General features: G+C 38.1%; 1 protein-coding gene across 4 annotated transcripts in view; it reads right to left on the bottom strand.

Moving 5' to 3' along the window:
* Positions 1-27784, bottom strand: part of Lyst (lysosomal trafficking regulator) — a 188493-nt gene that overhangs the window by 147664 nt on the left and 13045 nt on the right. For all 4 annotated transcript variants that reach the window (XM_006516561.2, XM_006516562.2, XM_006516563.4 and 1 more), the window contains exons 2-4: positions 17213-17298; positions 14395-14593; positions 41-131 (exon numbers count right to left, since the gene is read on the bottom strand). In XM_006516561.2, coding sequence (XP_006516624.1) covers positions 41-131; positions 14395-14586 — 283 coding nt within the window. In that variant the 5' untranslated portion in view covers positions 14587-14593; positions 17213-17298. The remainder of the gene's footprint in view (positions 1-40; positions 132-14394; positions 14594-17212; positions 17299-27784) is intronic.

Here is a 27784-nt window from a genome sequence, read left to right as displayed (position 1 = left end):
GGGACTTGATAATGCAGGTGACCTGTGAAAAAGGACTTACCTGTTGCCTGCTGTTCCTGGACAGGTATCTTCCACACCAAGGGAAGGAGCGACAGAAGAAGAGTCAGGAGTTCTTCTCTGCATGTCAGGGCCTGTGTCAGAAACACAAGTCTTTCATGTTCTACGGCCCCAAGACACATTAATTCCTAACATCCTACATTTAACTGAAACAAAAACAAAATTTTTCCTTAAAAAAAAAGGTTACATTTGAAAACCGAGGATCAAATTAACCTATTTGAAGTCCAAGTCAAACTGTGGACCCTTTTCAATTTATAAGCATTTCTGACCACAGAAGAATGTAAGATTATGTGATGGTATTTAGCACATTCTCACTAATACTTCAAGAAGAGCTGCTACTGACACCATGCGCATTGCAAGAATTCCTCACTATAAAAAAAACAGACTTGTTAAGTAAAACTAAAAAATTAAATCCTATAAGCTATTAATTAATAACAAAGTTACTACAAAATTTAAGTCTTCATGTAGTTAAATATAAAAAATAAAAAACAAATTTTAAAAGAAAGCAAAATTAATAATACATATGAAAAGATTTATCAGTGAAGATAATTAAATATATTAATTTCACACTCTATTATTCTTTTTGAAGTAAACGACCCATGTTGGAAAAGGTCTCTATTTGGACCATAAAATACATACACACAAGACAGGACAGTAGAAAACATATAGTATCTCCCTAGTATTGAACTAAATTTTAGTATGGAACTGGTATTCAGTTTAGGAGTTCAGAAAATAAGAACAATCATCAGAAGTGTTGAAGAAGGACTGCAACTAGACAGCTATTGCTGGGACACTTGCGACATGAGTGGCCCAGTATTTAATGAACAGTTAAGCCAGGGCTTATTCCTTCTCATACCATTCCTTGGGGAAGGAAGCAAGGTAAGGCAAGATTTTCAAGGCAGAACTGGGGTAAGTAGGAACAGCCAATGTTAACAGCAGGGCCACAATGATTACAAAGTGACCCCACAACAAACAGACACACAGACATATGAGAAACTATACAGTAGAACTGAAATGGCTCATAGTTAATTTTCAATGATGTACAAGTGAGGAAAAAACTCCTCACAGGTTTCTGGCTTAGGTAACTAGGTGCCAAAAATATCTCCACCAAGAAAGAAAATCTAAGAGGGATACTAAGTTAGGCTAAAGATGATGGAGTGACTTAATCTTTTTAATTATATGTTATTTATTTAATGAATGTACTGTTAGGCTTAGCAGCAAATGCCTCTACCTAAGCCATCTCACTGGCCCAGATGCATTTTTTAGACATATATAATCTGAGACATTAATGTGTCTAAATGGAGATGTTATATTATGTATAATATATAGTTATTTAATTATAATTATATATAACATATTTGTTTGTATGTATATATATGTATGTATGTATGTATGTATGTATATATATATATGTGTGTGTGTATATATATGAGGTAGCTCTCCCTAATGTAATCTGTCTACGTAAGCTATGAAAATCACTTGGGTGGATGTCTAGGACATAAGTAAGGGTTTCCAGAGAGCAAGCAGAATGATGAGAGAACTGATGACAATGGGATTCTGAGCTCTAAGAGTCTTCAAGGAAGTAAGGGTGGGCAGTGCTGAAGGAAGCCTATTGAGCAGATTGACAACCAGACTGGTACAGAGATGTGAAGTCAGAGACACCACAGAAGAGAGCAGTGAAAGGAATGGCATTCACAGGATGCAAGCTGGCCTTTCTGAGCTGTGTAAGATGGCTGAAAAGCCTTAAGCAGCTGGAGGGAGCTGGTAGCATTCACAATCACAGCTTTAATGGAGTGAAATGTAATGATGAGAGGCTTAGGACCTGTTTCAGCTGCAGAGTCAAAGGAGTTAAAGAAAGATTCCTAGTCTAAAAGTAAATAGCTTTTTAGCTCGTTAATCCTTCAGAGTTGTCCAAGTTTGAGTCTTTAGTGGATGGCCGCACAATATTCTAAGGGAACAAACTGTCCTGGTGAGTGAGTTCTTGCTCTCTAACAGTACACTGGCAAACCATCACTGCTATGTGAACAGACATTCCTGCCCCGCCTGCTGCTCTGCACGCTCTGGAACCACCATACAAAGCCCAGCTCCAGCAATATCTATTCTGTGAGGCTCCTGTTCCCCTCAGTTCACCATAGACTTATAGACCACAAACCCTTGAAAAGGATGAGACGGCAGCAAGTACAGACCTTTGGGGCCTGACCCTGCTATGCTAGAACAGTCCCTGGTGGAGAAAAGGGATACACTAGCAGCTGAATGCAACAATTTTTTATTTCATACAATTACTGTATTTCTAAAACAACTTATTTTTGGTGTAGCTCTCCCTAATAATAATAATGTTATTGTAGTTATTGTATGTGTTTTTGTGTGTGCAGATACCATAGTATATGTCTAGATGTGAGGAGTTGTTTCTCTCCTTCCACCTTCACATGAATAAGTTCTGGAGAGCAAACCTAGCACACACTTCTCTTGCAATCAACTTTACCCACTGAGCCACTGAGCCACCTCACTAGCCCTGATTCTATTACTTTTTAAAGTGCCAGCCATATATTCTTATTTTGGTTTGGTTTGGTTTGGTTTGGTTTGGTTTGGTTTGGTTTGGTTTGGTTTTTTGCTTGTTTGTTTGGTTTTTATCCTTTCTGGTCTTAAGAGAAACTCCTCATGTAATTCTGTTCTTTGAAATCCATAAATATTTTTCTTTTATTTGATGGTACACTGGGAAAGTAGGCTTTCAGTTCTTTCAAATGGAACCGTAATTCTATCTCCCCAAATCCTAAGTATGCACAATAGATATAGTATTAGAAATAAGGGTTGTTCCTTAATACCAGATCCATACATGCCACACCCACACATGCCATGCACAGAGCCATTCCAAGGTTTTTCCATGACCTAACATGCAGAAGTGAGTTTATATCATACCTTCCCTTACGTAACACTTACACTTAGATCATGCCTTTACATTTTCCCCCTAGCAACAATAAATAATGAAATCGTTCTCACTGAGGTGTCCCTTTCTGAATTGAGTTGAAGAAGCATGTTACAAGTACTTGCCAGGTATCAGGCACAGCTGTTTCTATAGAGACATCCAGTAGCCACAGTGACAGGAGAAGGAGGAAGAACAAGCGAGTCAAGGAAAGGCTGAGATCCCAGCCCAGACACATATCTAGGAGGCTCAAAGGTAGGCATCAGTGGAGACTTTCACGGAATGTCTGACATAGCAAGGAATATGAATGCCAGCCAGAAAGTAATGCAAAATTACTGCAGTTATTCAATGGGATTACAAATAGTGTCTAGGTATTCTAATTAAACTTAAATTTCCAAATGTAAAAACAAAATATCCTAACAGCATAACACATTGCTATTCTTCATTTCTTCTCTAAGAATTTTATTCTAATATATATGTATTGTACACATAAAAAATATTTCTTCATTAGGATTATCTAATCTTTTTTTTTCCATTCCCTAACTGTACAGCTACTGAGCTAATGGAAACTTAACAAGTCTGTTAATAAGTACTGTTTGGTTTGGTTTGGTTTTTTTTTTTTTTTTTTTTTTTAGCTTTGCTAAAAAAGATTTCCTGAGGTTGTTTTCATTTCTGTACATATCACTTTGAAAAACAGTATTTTTCCGTCCCCATTTATTTGTTACTATGTCTGTTTGCTTGTTTGTTATAGACAGGGCTTTACTATATAACCCAGATGTAATTTCAAACTCACTCTGACGGCCTGGAGCTCACAGTGATACTCTTATATTGGTGGTCCATGTGCTAAAATTACAGATGGTGCCATCATACTCAAAGCTAGTAGTACACTTTAAAAATCCACTTGACTAGTGCATTTCTTTAACACAAGGTATTGCTAGGCATGGTGACATATGTCTTTAATCCCAGCACTTGGGAGGAAGACGCAAGAGGATCTCTGAATTTGAGGTCAGCTTGACCTATATAGCAAGTCTCAGGATAGCTAGGACTACATAAGAAATCCTGTCTCAAGGGGGAAAAAAAACAATAATAAAACAAGATATCAAGTAGGAATAGGAATAAAGAGTTCTACTTGTAATGGTCCTGTGTAGATCTCATTAAAAATATTACTGGTTCTTCTATTCTTTTTTTTCAATTTTTTATTAGATAATTTCTTCATTTACATTTCAAATGCCATCCCAAAAGTCCCCCATACCCTCCCCCCGCCCTGCTCCCCTACCCACCCACTCCCACTTCTTGGCCCTGGCATTCCCCTGTACTGAGGCATATAAAGTTTGCAAGACCAAGGGGCCTCTCTTCCCAATGATGGCTGACTAGGCCATCTTCTGATACATATGCAGCTAGAGATACGAGCTCTGAGGGTACTGGTTAGTTCATATTGTTGTTCCACCTATAGGGTTGCAGACCCCTTCAACTCCTTGGGTATTTTCTCTAGCTCCTCCACTGGGAGCCCTGTGTTCCATCCAATAGATGACTGTGAGCACCCACTTCTGTATTTTCCAGGCACTGGCATAGCCTCACAAGAGACAGCTATATCAGAGTCCTTTCAGCAAAATCTTGCTGGCATATGCAATAGTACTCCTCCATTGTTAGTGGACTGCAAGCTTGTACAACCACTCTGGAAATCAGTCTGGCGGTTCTTCAGAAAATTGGACATAGTACTACCAGAAGATCCAGCAATACCTCTCCTGGGCATATATTCAGAAGATGTCCCAACCGGTAAGAAGGACACATGCTCCACTATGTTCATAGCAGCCTTATTTATAATAGCCAGAAGCTGGAAAGAACCCAGATGTCCCTCAACAGAGGAATGGATACAGAAAATGTGGTATGTTTATACAATGGAGTACTACTCAGCTATTAAAAAAATGAATTTATGAAATTCTTAGGCAAATGGATGGATCTACAGGGTATCATCCTGAGTGAGGTAACCCAATCACAAAAGAACACACATGATATGCACTCACTGATAAGTGGATATTAGCCCAGAAACTTAGAATACCCAAGATACAATTTACAGACCACATGAAAATCAAGAAGGAAGACCAAAGTGTGGATACTTCGTCCCTCCTTAGAATAGGGAACAAAATACCCATGGAAGGAGTTATAGAGTCAAAGTTTGGAGCTGAGACGAAAGGATGGACCATCCAGAGACTGCCCCACCTGGGGATCCATCCCATAATCAGCTACCAAACGCAGACACTCTTCTACTCTTTTTATATAAATAAAAAAAATTATTCTCAATTGGCTTTTAGAATTTTGGTAAAGAGGTTTTCAAATTGAGTAGTTCTGCAAATACCAAAGTCTTCTTCTTCTAAGCCTGCACCTCTCTCTCTCTCTCTCTCTCTGAGCTACAATACAGCCTTGTCAAATATTTAACATCTCAGAGTAGTTGTATACCAGTTTCCACTGATGCCAGATATTATATTGATAGTTCTTGAATTGACCAGGAATTGAAAATGTATTTTGTATGTGATCAGACAGTAAATATTTCAGGCTTTGTGCATCATGTAAGATCTCTGTCACATATTTTTCTCTTTCTTTTAATAACTCTTTTTAAAATATTACAAACTAGTCTTCGTCATGAGCAATATCAAAATAGTTCACTGACAGAAGATTTGACCTTCAAGCTGCAGTTTTTTTCTAGACTGTCCCTATTCTCTCCCCATCACTCTCCTGCACAGAGCATGGTTGTTAAATGTCCACAACAGTCTCTGATAAAGCTTCAGAAAGATCTAAGGTAGGTAACACTAAGTACTATCATCTAGACAAGATTACTCCTAAGAATCATTTAGAAGCTTTTCCAACAGACTTTATATAGTCATTTTACAGAAAGGTTTGTCTCAAAAATAGTTATAGATATAGCTTTAGAAATACTGAGGGAATCCCAGTAAGATTCTTAAGAAACCCATTATTTCAAAGAAAATTATACTAAGAAACACTGCAGGAGGAAAGAAAAAAGAAGGGTAGAGAAAATATGGGGAAATATGTTCAACATACAATATTGACTTGTATCAAACTCTTTTTTTAGAAAATGGAAATGCTACCAGATTCACCTAAAAGTATGAAGGAGAAAAAAAAAAGTCTTTGTCCCCACCCCCAGTTAAAAAAAAAAATCTGTCATTATATGAAGTCAAGGGTCCTAGAGACCAAGGATTAGTCAATTACTCACATAGAATAAAATGATTTCAGGCCCTTAGAGTAGGTGAAAACCTACAAATCCAATTAGGTCCTCCTATCTTGTATGTACACACATATATGTATGTATGTATGTATGTATGTATGTATTGTATATATATATATATATATATATATATATGAATATAAAGTTAAAATCTGTCATATTAACCATTAAAAAGATCTTTTGCCATTTAAAATGAATAGCCTATTAAATACATTAAAATGGTTATGCATAATAAATCATTAACAAATGGGGCTCATCATAGAAATGCAAACATAGTTCAACAGTAAACCATCTGTGTACTTCACCCCCACTAAAGAATTGAAAGGAAAGACAATGATACATCTCAACAGATGTAGAAAAGGCATTTTCTGTAACTCAGCATCCATCAAGGCTATGACTTCTCAGTGAACTGAGAATAGGAGAAAATGTCCTCACCCTGATCAAAGGCAACTAAGAAACTCAAACCACATTCAATGAAAACACCCATACTTCCCCCTTAGGTTACACCCAGAAGCTATAAGTCCACTCTCACCCACCATTTCCATCTGCCTCTATGTAGAAGACAGTCCAGAAAATTTTTAAGGTATAAAAACTGAAAAAGAACGAAACTGTCATTACTTATAAATGGCATGGTTGCTAACACAAAAAGTGCTTAGGAGCTTACAGAAAAAAAAAATGGAGATCTAGTAAATGAATTTAACAAAGGCACAGGATATGGCATCAATATTCAAGAAAAGCAACTCTATTTCTATAAACAACAAACAGGAAAATTACATTTTAAATAACATTTGCAATAACATCAAAAGGGAATAAAATTTAATTAAAAAAATACATGGTCTCTATACTGAAAACATAACACTTCAGAGAAATCAGAAAAGACCCAAATTAATCGATTTATACCATCTTCATGGACTGGGAGAAGCCAATAGTGCCAATTCTTTCCAAGCTGATTTACAGATTCAACACCATCCCAAGTGAAAGCACACTGAGCACTGTTATGGAAACGACAAACTGCATGAAATCTATATGGAAACCTACAGGACCCAGAATGGGCATTGCTGATGAGATAGAATAAAATCGGAGAACTTACAAGATCGATTTCTGAATTTACTTTTTTAAAAACATTTATTTATTTATTTATTTACCTATTTATTTGACTGGTGGTACTTATGCTATGGCACATGTGTGAAGATAAAAGGATATCTTTCCATCATGTGTGTTCTAAGGGTTGAATCCAGGTCATTAGGCTTGGTGGCAAGGACCTTGACCCACCATACCATCTTACTGGATTTACTTTTATTAAAAATCACAGTAATCAAGTCAGTGGGTGTTGGTGCGAGAAAAGACAACAAAGTAGTGACCAGAACAGAAAGTACAGATAGGAACCACTAAATACATAGTTAATTTGGAAAGCACTGACTCTCCTGACTTCTCCCAGACCATGAACATAGTGTATTTGGGTCTCTGACTCCTCTGTAGCGTTATGTTTCCAACATCACCAATACTTTCAGCTAGGTAAGAAAAGGCTCTGAAGAAGACACTGTAACGTGTGTGGAAGAAAAGTGTAAGAACTGTACCACCTACCTCACTCTCTACCCAAATAGTAACTCTAAGTACATCACAGATATAAGGTAAAAACAAGACTAAACAGTTAGGAAGGCTGAGAATATTGCTTTCTAGGTAGAATGCTTATCTTGTATTCATAAGACTCTGGCTTTAAGCCCCAACACTACATTAAAATTAAATAAACACATGAATTAAAATAGCTTTTAAAGTAGGTCAATATATTACAACTTTAGGGTTGTAAGATATAAAATATTAGAACAGAAAGTACCACTGCAAAAGAGAACTCCATTTTCTGAAGACACTGTTAAGGCTGGGGATATAGCTCAGTGGATTAGTATTTTCCTAACATTCAAGAGGCCCTGGGTTTGATCCCTAGCACTTAGGAACAACAGAAGAACACTTAACAATGAAAAGACAGCCAGGTACAATGGCACATAGCTCTGTAACTCTAGTACTGAATAAGCCTAGAAAGGAGAATGGAGAATTAGAGGCAGGCATGGACTGCCTATTGAAACCCTATCTTTAAAAAAAAAAAAAAAACCAAAATAAGGAAGGAAGGAAGAAAAGAAAGCAAAGAGAAGATAAGACAAGAAGAGAGAGGAACGGGTAGGGGAGTGAAGGGGATTGTCACAAAGAAAATATTTGCATGCTAACAAAGACTTCTACCTCTAATACATGAAGAACTGTACTGGATGACAAAAAAATGGGCCTTCAAAATGGAATAAACTTAGACATTCATAAAACAACGTACAAGAGCCCGCCCCCCCTTTTCCAGTTTCACTTTCCATGGTTTTGGTTACCCACAGTTAGTTACTACAATAAAAGAAATTCCAGAAATAACTCATAAAATTGAAATAACTTTTATTAAAGCACATTTCCACAATTTTATCAATTTTGGAATTATTTTATCAATTATTATTTATCTTTTACTGTGCTAAGTTTATATACTACACTTCATCATAGATATCTACATGTAGGACAGGAAATTATATATATACAGTTTAGTACTAACTACCACATCCAGTGTCATAGCACACATATCTCTTGCAGAAAAGAGTAGTCATTACACACACACACACATACACACACACGTACATATATAATATATATATATGTATGTATATACATATGTGTGTATGTGTGTAATGACACATACACACACGTACATATATAATATATATGTATGTATGTATGTATGTATATACATATGTGTGTGTGTGTGTGTGTATGTAACTAAAAAATAGTCAACATCCTTAGTTGTCAGGAATAAAGTTTTCATGCTCACTTAAAAATGGCTAATACTAGAAGGATGGTGTCATAAATTTTAGAGAAGCTATATATAGAACAACTAAAATTCTCATACAAAGCTAATGAACATTTTTGAAAAATGGCTCAACCACTGAAAACAACTTGCAGGTTCTTACAAAGTTGCACAAATAACTGTCCTTTCACCTGTAATTTCCATGCCCAATGAAAGATATAAACACAGAAAGACTTATAAGAATGTCCACAGCAGTTTTATTCATAATAACCAAATGCATACAATCTAAATGGCTGAGCAACAGGCGAACAGTTAAACTGTGGTACAACAAAACACTAATCAGAAACAAATAAACAAACATGACTGACTGACTGATGCAAGAGCATGGATTCAACAAGCTCAGTCACAAGAGGGCAAACTGTGATCACAGAATTACACTCAGATGCCAGCAATCCACGCAGCAGTTACCTCACAGTGGGCAGCTGGCAGAGGCTGTCTGAAAACCCATGGTGGAGCACTGAGTGTGACAGTGCTTGTAGGGACATAATAAACCCGCGACAAAATTCATCCACCTATATAGTTTACATACGCACATTTACTTTGTTGATTCTATCTCAATAAAGAGTCTACTTAATTCTTAATAATAAATATTAGTAAAGCAATATTACTATAGGTCTATAGTGGAGGAAAAAGGGTGTAAGTCACCCCTTCCCCCAAATACTCAAAAAATGACCCTACTCATACAAAAGCTGAAGTCTGCTCTACAATGTGCAGTTTTGTATTTAGTGGGATTCCATCTTAAGAGACATCTTGTTCAACTAATTTCCCTTAAGGACTCAAATGGTCATTCTCCACTTACTCTCTCAAACAACCAAATATAGATAAAGTCTATTTTTTTATTTTTATTTTTTTATTAGGTATTTTCTTCATTTACATTTCCAATGCTATCCCAAAAGTCCCCCATACCCTCTCCCCCCACACTCCCACTTCTTGGCCCTGGCATTCCCCTGTACTGAGGCATATAAAGTCTGCATGACCAATGGGCCTCTCTTTCCACTGACGGCCGACTAGGCCATCTTTTGATACATATGCAGCTAGAGTCAAGAGCTCCGGGGTACTGGTTAGTTCATATTGTTGTTCCACCTATAGGGTTGCAGATCCCTTTAGCTCCTTGGGTACTTTCTCTAGCTCCTCCATTGGGGGCCGTGTGACCCATCCAATAGCTGACTGTGAGCATCCACTTCTGTGTTTGCTAGGCCCCAGCATAGCCTCACAAGAGACAGCTACATCTGGGTCCTTTCAGCAAAATCTTGCTAGTGTATGCAATGGTGTCAGCGTTTGGAGGCTGATTATGGGATGGATCCCTGCATATGGCAGTCTCTAGATGGTCCATCCTTTCGTCTCAGCTCCAAACTTTGTCTCTGTAACTCCTTCCATGGGTGTTTTGTTCCCACTTCTAAGAAAGGGCAAAGTGTCCACACTTTGTCTGAACTCCAAAGACAGCATCTAATGTCCCTACTGTCATTGCTTTAAATATTCCAAAAGGTGACTAGGTAGGAAGAAGAGATAAAAAATTATTATTGCATTTAAAGGTTGAGTAATTTTAGTCCTTTAGCTACAAATCAAAGGTTATTTCACAAAGGGATCTATCATATTTACAATCCAACACTTCATAATAACTGTTATGCTGGATAATAAACAGATAGCCTAGCCTTAAAAAGGACATATAACTCGAACAGACTCACAAAAAGTATGCTTTTGAGCTTATAAGGGAAAAAAAGCTCATCATATTTAGTTGTCAGTGAAATACAAATAAAATGATAAGCTATGGGACTGGAAGGATGGCTCAGCAGTGAAATGCACAAGCTCCTTTCTAAAGGATCTGGGTTCATTTCCATTACACACATGGTGTTCACAACCATCTGTTACTACAGTGTCAGGTCATCTGACACCCTCTTCTGGCCTCTGTGGGTACAAGGCACATACACAGTACACAGACATGTATGTAGGCAAAACATAAAATAATTTAATCAAAGCATAATGTTACCATTTCAAATTCATTTAGATGTCTAATTCTAAAATATAACAAAACACTACTAGAAAAACTATTGTTGCTATTATGACTTAGATGATTTTAGGCATTTAAATAATACATTAAAGGATATTTTGTGGATTATAAGGGAAAGTAAAATCTACAGCCATGAAAAGCAGATTAGTGGTAGCTTAGGGCTAAGAGGAGGGTGGAAAAGGATGGCTAGACTACAGCTTTCTTTTTGAGATAATGAGGGTGTTCTAAAATTGGCTCTGGTGATGATGGACATATTTCTGAGTGTCTAAAACACAACTGAATTTTGCATATGGAATGGACAAAGACTGTAATAAATTACATCTGCATAACAGAATTAGTTGAAAAGCCAGAGATTTTGATTGGGACTATACTGGAAGGTATAGGTCAATTTAGAGAAATATATACCTTTACAGTATGATTCTTTGAACACATGGAAATTGAATCATTTTCTACTTAATTAAATATCCCATGGTTTCTTATAATAATGTTTTATAGAATTCTATGCAAAAGTATTATATTCTTTTATTAGATTTATTGATGAATATATATGAAGGGCCTTTTGGGGTACCGCTTGCCAGGAGTCTGACATTGGCCAAGGACAAGGAAATGGGCTTCCAGGAGGAATCTGACATAGGCCATGACAGGAACATGAGCTCAGGCAGGAATCTGGCATTAAGGCAGGATAAGGAAGTAAGTTTCAGTAAGAATCTAACTTTAGGCTATAAAAAGGAAGTAGGGTAAGGCAGGAATTTTAATCTTAGGGTGCAACAAAAGAAGTAGGCTTCGGGCAAGATTTTGGGCTTGGACTGGGAAGTGGGCTCAAGTATTTTGGTCATTATGACAAGCACTTTTAAACAACTGTCACGGCAGTAATCCCCGGACTTTGCTTACTGCCTTGTTATTTCTTTATTGTACTGCTTGCCCTTAATACTTGCATGTAATTAAAATGGTATAAAAAGCGGATTGGGAAAATTAAATTTGACTCCAGTTTCAGAATTGACTGGGGTCATGCTACAATGTGGTCTGTCTTTTTCTTTTTAATCCTCACTCCCATGCTGGAGAACCTGTTGACTGAGTGGGCTTGGTTAAATATATTTCTGTTGCTATTTATATAGTATCTTTAAAAAGAGAAGCTAGATATGGTGTCTATACCTATACTCCTATACTCCTAGTACCAGGGAACTCAGGTAGGAGGATCAAGAGTTCTAGGCTGGCCTGGGTTATATTGTGAGATCTAAAACCTTGTTTCTAATAACTTGGGAGCTGAGGAGAGGAGGAGGAAAAGGATTGAGTGAAGAAAAAAGAAAAAGAAAAATGTATCTAATTCACATTAAACTTCTAAAACTGCATTCTGATTTTTACTAAAAACATAAATTCCTCTTTTGAATCATAATCCTATGTTTCTATGAATAAGCATGGTAATCTCATGCTATTAAAAGTCAAAAGCTATGGAGATGCATTATTAAGAAAATGTTTCTTCCATTTTATAAGACTAGATCTTTTGCTGAACCTCAGCCAGAGTTAATAATATACCTTGAAGTCACCTAAGATTTAAGAGTGGACCAGGATGTAGTGGTGTATGTCTTTAATCTTAGCACTTGGGAGGCAGAGGAGGACAAGTTTCTATGGATTTGAGGCCTCTCTGGTCTATACAGTGAATTCTAAGAAATCCAGGACTACATAGGGAAATCCTGTCTCAAAACAAAACAAAACTGTTATTCTACTCTGTGGTGGTTTGGACAGGTATGGCCTCCATAGATTCCTATGTTTAAATGCTTGGCCCATTGGGATTGGCACAATTAAGAGGTATGGCCTTGTTGGAGTAGGTGTGGGAATGGGCTTTGTGATCTACGCTCAAGCTACACCCTGTGTGGTATACAGTCTCCTTCTGCTATCTGTAGATCAAGATGTAGAATTCTTAGCTCCTTCTCCACCACCATATCTGCCTGGACGGTGTCATGTCTGCCACCATGATGATAATGGACTAAACCTCTGACACTGTAAGCCAGCCCCAGCTAAATGTTTTCCTTTATAAGAGTTGACTTGGTCATGGTGTCTCTTCACAGTCATGGAAACCCTCATTAAGACATACCATGTACTCAACATGTTGGTTTTCTGCCTTTAAGAAAATTATTTAACATTCAACTTTATTTGCTTGAATTTCTCATATAATCGACTTTTATAATGCATATAAGCTAATGCATAGTTGTAATCTTAAATTGTGCACTCTTCCATGCCCGTGATTCAAAACAATGTGTGCATGCTCTAATAATCACTTGCTGAAAGCAGCAAATATAGAAGTTGAAAGCAATCTTTTGTTTTGATTTAGTTTTTTGTTTTTGTTGTTTTGGAGGGTGAGTTGTGTTGTTATTGTTGTTGTTGTTTCTGAGACAGGGTTTCTTGGTATAACAGCCCTGGCTGTATAGGAACTTATTAGGTAGATCAGGCTGGCCTTAAACTCAGACATCTGCCTACCTCTGACTTCTGAGAACTAGGATTAAGGCATGTGCCACCACCACACCCAACTTGAAAGCAATCTTGTAAAATGAATAACCACCATAAATGCTGAACTCAACATTGGGGTATTACCTGATAAACAATGATGTCTGTAGTGCTGTTTGTTTGTTATCTGGGTCAGTTGGGGTCAACCAGTCTATACTTAAACCCTTGTAAAACCCTGTTAAAGATTTCAGTAAAGCATCCCTCATTCCTTCCCCATGGGATGCCTTCTGTGATGTTCAATGAAGACAGAACAAAACCCTTTGTTAGGGACAGGCACACAGCTAGGGACAGCACACACAGACACAGACAGATTCACAAGACAAACTTTAGGCAGTCACAGATTCATACTCATGCAATAGACAAAGGGTGGAAGACATAGAGAACATGTCTATGTAGAGAATCTAAATCTGGCCTTGATTTTGGTTAAATGACACCGAAGGGAAGTGCTTCTATTTATTTCCTTAATGTATTAACAATGTAATATTGGTGACTTGTAGTTTATGACTGATGTGTTCAAATCAACTACAAAAAGCCTATATACAAAACCTGTTTAGAAAAATGGCCATTTGAAATTGTAATATGTTTCAGTTTTTAAAGTATCCAAATAAATAATATTTTCACAAATAGGGCTATTTTTTTGTTGTTGGAGTAATGTGAAAGATACATAATGTGTCAATCACTTTAACACAAAGAGATTCTGAGGAAGTATGAAATCAGGAAGTTACTAATCGATGACCAACAGTAACATACTGATGAACAATTGTCTGATATGACGTTACCTGATCAATGATAGAATTTAGTTTGGTAAGTAACAGAAATCCTCGTCCATGGACAAGGTACTGTCCAAGAGTTGCCATGTGTGTCTCCTCTTCTTCTTCTTCCCTGGCTTCTGCCCTCTGGACCACTGCATTGCAAAGCTGGTTGACATCAATCAGAAACTCACGTGCCAATGAGTTGCTGTCCGTGCTCATGACAGAGCTATAAAATGAACAGGATATGAGAATTTTAAAAAAAAATGTACATTTACCTTTTAATATATGTGATTTCTGTAGACTTACTTAAAACTGCTATATTTCAGTTCCTAGCTCTCTACTATTCTCAGGAATAGCTCTGACCTTATTAGGTAATTCCTATGACAGTGCTAGTACCAGGTTTGAAACACCTAAACACAGTAGGCAGACATAAATGACACTGCGTGGGAGAAGACACTAGTGAGCAGTGGCAGTTCAGGGAGGGTCTGACTTTCTCTCTTACATAATAAACCATTACTTAGGAAAGGGTTCTTGCTTTACATGTTTAAAACAGATAAATGGCTCTTTTAACAATATAAACTGGAGGTTGCAGAAATGGCTTAGTGGTTAAGAACCCTTGCTGTTCCTGCAGAGGACCTAGATTCAGTCCTAGAATCCATATGGCAACTTACAACTGCCTTGTAACTCCAGTTCCAGGGGATTCAAGGTCTCCTTCTGGCATGTGCTACCACACCCAACTTGAATACACACACACACACACACACACACACACACACACACACAAACACACACATGTGTGCAGAAAAGATACTCATGCACATAAAATGAAAATAAATAAATATTAAGCTATAGGATAAAATACAACACAGAGTTTTCCTCTTGATACAATGCCGTCACTGTCTACCCTCCAGAAACCACTTAGTCAGTGCTGGAAGTGGTGGTTCCTGTCAGGTGAGTGCAGAAATTCAGCTGCTGAGCTTTTGCCACTTTTAGCCAAATAAAAGGCAATATGGCATTTAAGATTAAGGAAAACAGCAAGGTAAAACACACAGGGATGAATATAGAGGGAAAATGTATAAACATTCAGAAAACAAAATCACAAATGTATATTCAAAGAATTTCAGAATAGCTTTATCTATGGTCAGAAGTAATTTGGAAGGCTGGAGAAGGCTTAGCACTTAAGAATAGTTGCTGCACATGGAGGGACCCATGGCTCTGGCCGTGTATGTGGCAGAGGATGGCCTTGTTGGACATCAGTGGGAAGAGCGGCCCTTGGTCCTGTGGGGGTTCGATGCCCCGGTGTAGGGGGATGTCAGGGCAGGAAGGCGGGACTGGGTAGGTGAGTGGGGGCACCTTCATAGAGGCAGGGGGAGGGGAGACGGGATAGGGGGTTCCCAGAGGGGAGACCTGGAAAGGGGAAATTTTTTGAAATGTAAATAAAGAAAATATCTAATAAAAGACAAAAAAAGAATAGTTGATGCTCTTGCAGAGAACCTAAGTTTAGTTCCCAGAACCCACATGACAGCTAAGAACCTTCTGTAACTGCAGTTCCTAGGGGTCTGACACCCTCTTCTGGCCTCTGCAGGCAGCAGGCATGCACATGGTGCACACACATAAATACAAGAAAAACATTCATACATGTAACAGCTTTTTTTCACATTAGCTCTCTTGCTTTTTTTTTAATCTGACAAAATTTTAGTTATTGCATGTAACACAAGATTTTAAATACACATATATCTACTTACACACACTCTGGACTGGTTAAATCAAGTTAATTAGTGAGTTTAATTATGCTACACTTATGAGAACACTAAGGCCCATGGTTTTACACTTTAAAAGAATATAATATATCATCACTGACTATAATTACTATGCTGGGCAACAAGTTACCACTATCTACAAAATGCCAAAGTTATAAATTCTATGCAATATTCTTACAAAAGGTCCATCCTAATCACATTAACACAAATAGAGCACAACACTAATATGGCACTAAAGGTTTTTCTATTTCTATGTTGTACATTGTGTACATTACTTCCCAAGTTAAATGTTCGATATACTTGAATATTTTCCATCCATTCTGAGAATCAACTGAAAAGACAACCACATATTTTTCTTAAACTTTTCCAATATTTCACATACTCAGAAAAGTATACAGAAACATAATGTGAGCACAAATACAAAGGATACACATAAACTACACACAAGCATTTTTTAAAAGATCTGTAACATGAGATTGTAGCCAACACCCAGAATTTGTAAATGGTAGCACTGATGATATTGAGTTAAGTTTGTGAATATACATATGTGTGTGCACAGGAACCACGATTACATCACAGGAAACCTACACCCACACCGGCTGATACTTATCATTACCATCCATGTTTTTATAGTGTATACATGTTTACGGCTATGAAAATATTTACTACATAAAACTTTTATATAGAAAGTGTGTCGTAGGTATTTATAAGCACTTTTCCTGTTAATATTATTTTCTTTCCTTTAAACCAGTGGTTCTCAACCTTTATTAACAGCTCCTAACTATGAAATGATTTCTGTTGCTACTTCATAACTATAATTTTGCTACTGTTAGGAATCATAAATATAAATGTCTGATATGCAGGATATGTGATATGCAGCTCCTAGAAAGGGTCATCAACCCCAAGGGCTTATGACTCATAGTTGACAGCCGCTGCTTTGAATCGCCTAGCAGTATGTGCTATACTAAATCACAGCAATCTGCATATACACTTTCCTAGGAAGAATCTGTCTACTTTAACTATATAGCTCCAAAATTTTACCTGACTCAAGTCTTCTAACTGTTAATATTTATTATGTTACTCACCAGTCTTTCAGCACTTCTGTAACATTCAGCTTGTATATAATTTGGGTTCATGAACTAGATAAAACTGTCTCAGCATAAGGCTTCACCTATAAGAAGAAGATACAAATACATCAGTGGCAATAATAATCAAATAATGTTAATAAAGTTCTGATAAAAAAATCAGTAGCCTGTTTTTGTATGTGATACAAGTAACAGTCAATTAATTATTTGTAATCCCAAAACCACAGAAATCCTAGCCAGCAGAGGACCTCTGAGAACCACCTCACAGGTAGCTTTGCCTACCCACTCACCTGCTGACCCCTAATAACCTGCCACCTGGGAAAGGGGCAGAGCCCCACACCTTATACAGGGAGTACTACCCAATGGGCAACCCCACCCGACCACCCAAGCTGAGAATGAGGCAAAGCTACACATCTAGCACAGAGAGCACCAACTCCTAAATTAGTGCATCTCTCAACTGGAATCAGAGAAGCTTGTAGTAGACAGTAATTTAGCACAGGGACCCATAACTGGTCAATATGCAAAGAATATGAGATTGCGGATTGTTCAGCCACAAATGGGACATCTGTATCACACCCTTCCTCCCAAGACTCAGGGATGTAGGAAGGAGATAGAGAGATTGTGAGAACCAGAAGCAACAGATGCCTATAGTAAAACAGCGTTTTCCACAATACAACAGGAAAGTTTCACAGAGAAACTGACAGTGGCTGTGACTGAATAATCAAGACCTACACAAGATCAATGCAGACAAAACCCCAGCATGAAGAGGGGAGGTGGTCAGGAAGCTCCTCCCCTGAAGAGTTACAGGCAATGATGACTGCTAGGAGGCTCAGTCACTTTGCCTCAGGGATGCAGCACCTAAGAGGTTTCCTATGCTCCAGCAGAGGGCTCCACATCTATGTACACTGGCAACACTAAGTGACTCTGGGATTTTAAAAAAGAGAGAAAAACAGGGCATATGAAAACTGAGCATAGGGAATAGGAGTGGTGCAGATAAGGGAGGAGTTGGAAAGGAGGGAATAGAGTGTGGAACTGATCAAAACAATATATGCATACATGAAACTCTTTTTTTTAACTTTCTTTTTTATATATATACTTTTTATTAGGTATTTTCCTCATTTACATTTCCAATGCTATACCAAAAGCATACCTTCCCACCCACTCCCCTACTCACCCACTCCCATTTTTTGGCCCTGGCGTTCCCCTGGACTGGGGCATATAAAGTTTGCGTGTCCAATGGGCCTCTCTTTCCAGTGATGGCCGACTAGGCCATCTTTTGATACATATGCAGCTAGAGTCAAGAGCTCCGGGGTACTGGTTAGTTCATAATGTTGTTCTACCTATAGGGTTGCAGACCCCTTTAGCTCCTTGGGTACTTTCTCTAGCTCCTCCATTGGGGCCCTGTGATCCATCCAATAGCTGACTGTGAGCATCCACTTCTGTGTTTGCTAGGCCCCGGCATAGTCTCACAAGAGACAGCTATATCTGGGTCCTTTCAGCAAAATCTTGCTAGTATATGCAATGGTGTCAGCGTTTGGAAGCTGATTATGGGATGGAACCCTGGATAAGGCAGGCTCTAGATGGTCCATCCTTTTGACACAGCTCCAAACTTTGTCTCTGTAACTCCTTCCATGGGTGTTTTGTTCCCAATTCTAAGAAGAGGCAAAGTGTCCACAATTTGGAAATTCTTAATTAAAAAAAAAAGTAAAATAAAGAATAAATGCCTAGCTCTAAGAACTGAGTCTTCAAGAAAGAAATCCTGGAATATAGAGCTATAAACTTCATCACAGCACTCTTTCTTTTCCAACTCCTACTTCCAGATAAGAGACAAATTAACCACAAAGGAGAATGAGACAAGTATCAGTCTTCTAAACAGGGAAATCGAGGGAATGGTAGACTATCACCCATATATAGCTCAATGTTCTTACAGACAGCCAATTTATTACTCTCCTAGCAGGGTGAATGGTATTTGAAGATATAGGAGAACTCAAAATACCAAAACCAAATAATGATAAATTCCCACCAAAATTCATATTCTCAAATTCCTTGTTTTGTTTGAATTCTTGAAATGAAACTCAAAGTTTTCTGTGTATAATACAATGAAAGCTCCTTCAGAATGCTAAGGGAAATTTTGTGCTTCAGGGTGATAAGATGTTTCTGTTTATCTATCTGTATAGTTTAGCTCTAGTTTTACCTATAAGACATGAGAAAATGTTTCTTCATTAGTTACGGGCTTTATTTTTAATAACAAGGAATAAAAAATAAAAGTGATTTTCAACTATTTGAAAATACTTAAAATCCAAAGACTTAAAGACTGCCTTGAGTATCTTGGTGCACAGTCTTGATCACACATTATTATAAGCTCTGGGAAATAAAACAGACAGGAATGAACAAGAAATCATGCAAGAGTACACATATCTTTGTGAGAATTAGGGAGTAGGTGCAGGCCACACCACTAGTGAACAGTGCAGCAATAACTCAGTCAACATCCCACAGAAATCTAGATACAGTACAGCTGTAGCTGTACCTGCCATCAAAGGGGGCAGGGTGAGCTATATTATCTGGAATGAATTCTTCGTAGAGAACTGAGGCACATTACTGCTCGCCTTTCCTGTGTGTAAATATCTACCAATATTTTAAGATCATCTCTAGAATTTTGTGGGAATAATGTCAAGTTCACTAAAATCTATGGAATCTGCATTCCCTTAAATTTTCAAACACTGCACTTCCACAGCTTCTTACAAGTTTTCATGTTTATTGCAATTCCTCAAAGATTACCAGTTTAGCCAAAACATTAACAAATCTGCATGGAATCTGACCATGAGGTGTGAATTCATCTAGACTAGCCAGAGGTCCTAGATCTCCTCTCTTGCCTTGGGCTTCAATTTTCTTTTATGTTTCTTACTTTCATCTTCATTAGTCGGCCTACAGATCATTCTCTCCTAGTCAGAGAAAACGAAGAATGGAAGCTGAGAACTTTTTCTTATTCTTTGAATTCAATTACAGGGTCAGTTTGTTAACAATTTATTTGTAGAATGTGTTTTTGAGTCTTGTTTATGAATATTATATGGTTTCATATCCTTCTTCCTTCTGCACATGCTATTTTAAAATCAGTCTATTTGCCTCATTTATTTTCCTATCTCTTTGTCCTTCATGTATTTCCAGTTGTTCCATTAAAAACACTATGACTGCTATATGATTACTTTTGTTTCCAGAGTCTATATCCATGGCATCTTATTTATATTTTCTTTAAACCTTACAAACTTATTTTTTATTTTAATTTTATTATTATTGTATTTGAACATATGCCTTTGTTATTTTTCTATTGTTGCTAAGTGACACTATGACCAAGGCAACTTACAGACAAGTTTCTTGGGGCTTACGGTTTCAAAGGGTGAGCCCATGGCCATCACGACTAGGAGTATGGCAGTAGGCAGGCAGGCATGGCCCAGGAACAGAATCTAGCAGCTTATATCTGATCCACAAGCAGGAGGCAGAAAGAGTGCTAACTAGGAATGGTATGGTCTTCTCCAACTTCAAAGCTCACCTCCCTACTCTGACCCCCAGTGACGTATCTCCTCTCTCAAGTCCATACCTCTTCTTTCCAAACAGTTTCATCAATCAAGAACCAAGTATTCAAATATGAGCCTATGGCAATCATTCTCATCCAAACCATGTATGCACACATCCCATGGCATATATGTAGAGGTCAGAGGACAATTGTGTACAGTCAGTTCTCTTTCTACCTTTACAAGCATTCTAAGGATTGAATTCAGGTCATGAGGCTCATGTGGCAAATGCTTCTACCTGCTAAGTCATTTCTCATGTGCCTGAACCCCATACCTCAATTTGCTGTATCCCAGCTGTGGTGGCTAATCTTGGCAATTTTATTGAACTGTGAGACCAGAACTTCTGAGTATATCTGAGGCGTTTTCCAGAGAGAATTGGATCTGGAGGGTTCTGACCCAATCACTGGTTCAATCCACTGATACAGTCAAGGTTCAATGACAATCAGGAGGTAAAAACAAATTGTAGAAGGCAGAGCTAGCTGGAGGAAGTGGGTTGCTGAGGATATGCCCCTAAAGTAGGTATCTTGGCACTGACCCCTTCCTGTTACCTCTGCTTCCTAGTTACTACAAAGTAAATAGCCTTTCTCTAATATGATCCTACTGGCACGATTTTCTGCCTTACCTCAGGAACAAAAGCAATGAAACCAGATAACCATCAAGTGAGACATAAGACACCACAAACACAAATAAATCTTTCTCCTTTAAATTATTTGTCTCATTTGTCAGTGACAAGAACTAATTTAACACACCAGCCTGGTTCCATGTTCTTCCTGTTTATAATTACAGAACATCTAGTTGGTACTGGATTAAGAATACAAAACACTGGGTCAGCAAAATGGCTCAGTAGGTAAAGGTGCTTGCCACCAAACTTGATGACCTAAGTTTGATTCCAGGAACTCACAAGGTAGAAGGAAGGAACTGACTCCAGCAAGTTGTCCTCTGACTTGGATGCATGTGTCATGGGATACACATCGCCAACATATACAAATAAATAAATGTAATTTAAAAATAACATGTAAAAAGGAATATAAAACACACATGCACAAAAATCTGTCTCTACCACAAAAAGCTCATGATACACTGACAAAGGAAAGCCAGGATTGAGGATCCTTTAAACTGTTAAGGGCACCTGACCCAAATTTGAGTCCAGAAAGCTTCCTGAAAGAGGTGATCTTTAAGCTAAAGGAGCTTTAAGTAGAAGATGGACAAAAGTGAGGGAAAAAAGTATTACAGACAGGAAGCAGTTCCAGTTAAGTCACTGAGGACATTATACTGTTGGATATTGTAATTATAATTATATTAATTATCATTAGAATACAGGGGAAAGGAGGATGGAGTAGAAGGTGAAAATCAGAAGACTTTTGGCATTATACCAAGAACTTAACCTACTAGCTAGTGGGTCTCAGAATCACCCATACACTCTCCAATGTTACACCTTCAAAGACTTCAATCCCCTAAGCTGAAGATGGCCCAACAGAAACCCATTTAACAAGCTTCCTAAGAGATTCTGGTGAACAGGCCTAATAGAAAGCCCAGGACTAACTTTAAATATAGAATAACACAGTAAATGTTGGACAGATAGATCACTCTTGTATCAAAGTAGAAGCAAGAGTTCAGGAAAAAAAATAGCGTAATGTAAACCAATTTGAAGACTGCTGTAATATTTCAAGAAAAAGGTGAGACCTTTTCTCCTAAGCAATAGTAGAAGTGTACAATTATAATAAATGTTTATTAAGGGTTACAAGAGCATAATTTTGATGAGGAGAGAAAGGGAGTCAGAAAAACTCTCTCAGCAGCTGCCTGAGCTGCTTGTGTTGCCACCTGGGCATCAAAGAGCAGAAGAGCTAAGACATATGTGCAGAATGGCTGCCAGGGCCAAAACACACGTGATAAGTGAGCTATGACTCTAACCATTAGGCCAGTGATGAATTTCTTTCAGTAACTACTAAGACAAAATTCATTATGCTGTATATTTCAACCCTAAAACTTCTTAAAACAACCTTGTCAGCTCTACTCACAGTTTCCAACACAGGGTAAAATAAGGAAATAGTATAAATGCAGATCATTTTTTTTTGAGAAAACAAGACTAGGAAAAAAGAAAATATAGGGGGATGCTACAAAGAGAGGCCACAGGCCAAGAAAGGTTTTTGTCATATTTAAAAATAATGGATCTCATTTTTGTTTGAAAACTTTTGGGAAGCCAGTCATATTTTTAGGTTCTAAGGAAGCAACACCTGGTGGTACAGCTAGATATATTTAACTGGCTCTGCCTGGCCCTTCTCCCAGGCAGTTCAGTCATAGTAAGAGTATTTACACATGAGAAAGAACAAAATGTTATACAAAGTTTAAATTTTGTTTAATCGTTGTCTATGTGAATAAATAATAGAGGTGGGGACATGTGTGGATTCAGAGGACAACTTTTTGAGGCTGCTTCTCTCCTTCCACCTTCACATGGCTTCTGGAGATTGAACGCAAAGCCAAGGGCATGTTCCCACTAAAACATACCACAGGCCCATATCAGGGTCTTGTTCATTTGTTTTCTTTTCCCCCCCAAAGAGCCCATTTATTGACATACCAATGTATCCACAAGGGGAAAACCATCAAAGATGGGAGCAAGAGAAGGAATGAATGAAAGCCAAAAGTCAGAGAAAATAAGTGATAATTGGGCTAAGAGTACAGGTAAAGAGGCCAGGCTCAGGGCAAAGAGCAAGAAGCATTACACCATTGTCTGATGCCACAGGAAAGAGATTAGAAGGTGTAGATATGGCAAACTTACCAGGTAGTAGCTAAGAATCAAGGCAGTTCAAGAATGATAGCCTCAACTGTTTCATTCAAGTCATAGACAGGACTCTCTGCTGTGAAATTTATTATTTCCATGTGTATATATATGCAGGCTTGTGGAAGTCAGAGGTCAGTATCAAGTATCTTAATCTTGCTCTCTGCCTTATTTTTGAGACAGGGTCCTCCCCACTTCCCCCTCCTCTCCCTTCCTTACCTCTTTCCCCTATTTCCCGCTTTCTCCCCTTCTCTCCTTTTCTTCTCTCTTTCCCTCATACCTCTCTCTGAATGTACAACTCACCAAGTGGCCAGACTCACTGGCCATCCTCCTATCTCAAACCCCTCACTCCAGTGCATTGCTATGTCCACTTTTTTATGTAGGAACCAGGAATTTGTTTTGTTTAGCTTTGTTTTGTTTTGTTTTGTTTTGTTTTGTTCTGTTTTGTTTTTTTCAAGACAGGGTTTCTCTGTGTAGCTCTGGCTGTCCTGGAACTCACTCTGTAGACCAGGCTGGCCTCCAACTCAGAAATCCACCTGCCTCTGCCTCCCAAGTGCTGGGATTAAAAGTGTGCGCCACCACTGCCCAGCTTAGGACCAGTTATCTTAACACAGGTCCTCAAGCTTGTATATCAAAAATGGTATACACTGAGCCATCCCCCAGCCCAAATGTCTCTTTAAAAATAATTCAGTTAAATCATATCAATTAAATTGAATCATATAAGCAACAGGGCATCTGTTGATATATGAGCTGCAGTGTAACTTTCTGACAAATGCTTGATGTGCTAACAGCCATCAGATTTCCAACCAAAGATTTCAAAACAGAAAGCACATTACATTTGCACACTTTTAATAACATAGGCAGTTTTTAAATTTTTACTTTATAATGATAATTTATCTATTTCTTTGTCTATATCTCCTTTGTCGCATACTGCCACTGTTAAGATCTTCTACTCAAGCACATGGGACCATGCAACCATAGATTGAACAGTCTGAATCTGTAAGCCAAAACCCTTCCTCCTGTAGATTTTTCTCTTGGGTTATTTTGGTCACAGCTCTGCAAAATTAACAGAGAAAACTGATACCAGTGAAGTGGAGTTTTTGTTGTGTCTAAGCCCAAACATGTGGTTCTTAAGCCTTTGGCAGTGATTTATAAGAACTGGAAATTTGGGAGCTGTAGGTTAGAAACTATCTAGAATAGTATAAGCAAAGCTTAATGAGTCATTCTGGTGGGGAGCACAGAGTAACAAGAATGGGACAGTGAAGGCCAAACTCATGAGGTTTCAAATAAGAATGAGGACTCTATGAAGAATTAGACTAGAGGCAGTTCATGTTACATTCTGGCAAACAATTTATCTACAGTTTGTGTATCTAAGATTAGCTAAGGCTGAGCTTAAAAGCTGGGTGTAAAGATTCTTATCTCATGTTTTTCCTGATATTGCATGAATTTCAGGGAGACTTCTCATACCCATGTCTTTCAGAAGGGTAACTATCAAGCAATTTAGGCAGGGCAGGTCTAGACCTACGTGTAGCTAGGCCCTACACATCACAAGTTTCCTGCTACCCTAGCTTTCAATTTCTTTATTCTCTCTCTTCTCTCTCTCTTTCTCTTTTGTCTCTCTTCTCTCTCTCTCTCTCTTTTATAGAAAAAAAATGTGTCAACTTGTTATTACTTCTCTTATGTTCTGTTTTTCTTTTATACAAACAAGTATGTGACCTGAGAGGATACTACTCCTCACAGAAAGAATTTACATCTTAACATGAGGTGTCACTAGAATGTCAGCATCTCAGAGCTTTATAAAAGTTGGCTGTGACTTGGGAGGCAGAGGCAGGCGGATTTCTGAGTTCGAGGCCAGCCTGGTCTACAAAGTGAGTTCCAGGACAGCCAGGGCTACACAGAGAAATCCTGTCTCGAAAAAAAAAAAAAAAAAAAAAAAAAAAAAAGTTGGCTGTGACCTAGATGGTCAACATTACAAATGTGGAGCTATGCCAATCCTCAAGAAGTGAAAGGGGAAAGAAATGGTGGTGCTGCTCCCACATTTATTCTGTATTATGCATTTAAATTAAGTCAAAATAGAAAACGTGTTTAATGAAATACTTTTAAGTTATGTGGAACAGTGTGGGCTGTTCAAAAAAAAAAACGCTTAGCTAAATATATTTAGAATAATTTTGTATAGAGGGCAGAAATCTAAGAAAGCAATGGGCCCTAAATTTTCTTTTCCTTCTATATTTCAGGGAGTCAACATCAATAATTTGGGGTGAGCTCATTTTTCTTCCCAAGAGATCCCTTGTTTCTTATATAGGCAAGCTTTTAGGAAGAGTTATTATTAAAATTAAATGAGACATTCCATTCAGAACACAAATACCTGGCAGACTGAAGATTAGTAATTATTAGCTATTATTATCATCACTGAATCTGGCCCCTTCTTCTCTAGCTTTATTTCTAAGCACTCCTGGGCCCTCATCTCCTGCCTCTGGTCTGTTTTCTATCTAACCTAAATCTTACAACTGCTTTAAAAAAAAAAAGTCACTCAGGTTCCTTGAAATTATAAACCACACTCTAATTCATGGGATATGTGACCCCAATACCTTTCTTAGAGCATGCAATATCCTCCACCATTTTATCATTCCAATCTCTCTATACAACTAACACACAGGACCACTTCCTCTACAGTTCTTCCCCAAAGGTTACACGTCCTCCACACTAGTTCACTGCTTTATCATGTTGCTCTTGCCATGGAAATCACTAGTAATTCCTTTTCTAAATGCCTTTATAGTATCATTCATCACACTGTATCATATACTTGTATTCTTTCTTTACAAACTAAATTATACTTTCTTAGGAAGGGACCCTAGAGGGTGGTTAGGAATACTGGTTGCTCTTCCAGAGGACCTGGGTTCAAATCCCAGTACCTACACAGTACCTTACCACCATCTGTTAACTCCTGTTCCAAAGGATTTGACATCTTCTTCTGGTTTCTTCAAGCACTGCATACATGTTGTACACAGATATGCATGCAGGCAAAACTTAAATTTAATTAAATCTTTGTTAAAGATTTTTTTTAATCCAGATCTTATTTTTAAAAAATATCATCAATGCTATAAACAGTAAGAAGTCAATAAATACCAACTCACTTAATGTTAACTTTGATAGAAAGTACTTAAATGTGCAAATTTTTTTTAAAAACTTTCCCAAGCTAAGGCTCTAATATGAACTTAGAAAAGACTTTTCCTGTTCCACAGTTAGCTGTGAAGTACTAAGAAATGTGCTACACAAACTCTTAAAGTCCTTAGCAAAGTTTATTATCTTTAAAAAAAAAAACCTTAGGATTAAAAGTTGATATTGTCAGCAGCTGAGTGGAGCCTCTGGGAGGATAGTCATTCTAGGTTCCTGACTGTAAGCATAACAGAGTATCATTAATAGTGCCAGGGAGCCGGGCGAGGTGGTGCATGCCTTTAATCCCAGCACTCGGGAGGCAGAGGCAGGCAGATTTCTGAGTTCGAGGCCAGCCTGGTCTACAAAGTGAGTTCCAAGACAGCCAGGGCTATATAGAGAAACCCTGTCTCGAAAAACCAAAAAAAAAAAAAAAAAATAGTGCCATGGATTAGTTCTTTTTGTCCATGGATTGGGTCTCAAGTTGGACCAGTCACTTTGGCCATCCCCTCAGTCTCTGCTCCATCATTGTCCTTGCAGTTTTCATAGGCAAGACAAATTTTGGGTTGAAGGTTTTGTGAATGGGTTGGTGTCCTTGTCTCTCCACTGGGAGTCCTACCTGACTACAGGAGGAGGTCATATCAGGCTCCATAGCTCCCACCGCTAGGAGTTTCAGCTAGAGTCATTCCCATAGACATCTTATAACTTTCCTCGTCTCATCCCCCATTCCAGATATCTGGCCACCTAGTAGCTAACCAAAACAGAAGCACAGACCCAAAACCAAACAGATGGAATTCAGGGAGTTGTGTGGAAGAGTTGGGGAGAAGGATTGAGGGTCCCAGAGTGAACAGGAACTCTACAGAAAGACCAACAGAGTCAACAAACCGGGTCATTTGGGAACTCCCAGAGACTGAATCAACAACAAAAGAGCATATGAGGGCTGGACCTAGGCTCCTCACACACATACACGTGCCACATATGTGCAGCTTGGTCTTCATGTGGGTCCCCCAACAAGTGGATGTCTTTGACTCTGTTGCCTATGGATCCTGTTCCCCTAACTGGGCTACCTAGATG

Source organism: Mus musculus, chromosome 13 (genome assembly GCF_000001635.26).
Source record: "Mus musculus strain C57BL/6J chromosome 13, GRCm38.p6 C57BL/6J".
In the NCBI taxonomy this organism is placed as follows: Eukaryota; Metazoa; Chordata; class Mammalia; order Rodentia; family Muridae; genus Mus; species Mus musculus.
This window is presented reverse-complemented; position numbering and strand designations above follow the sequence as displayed.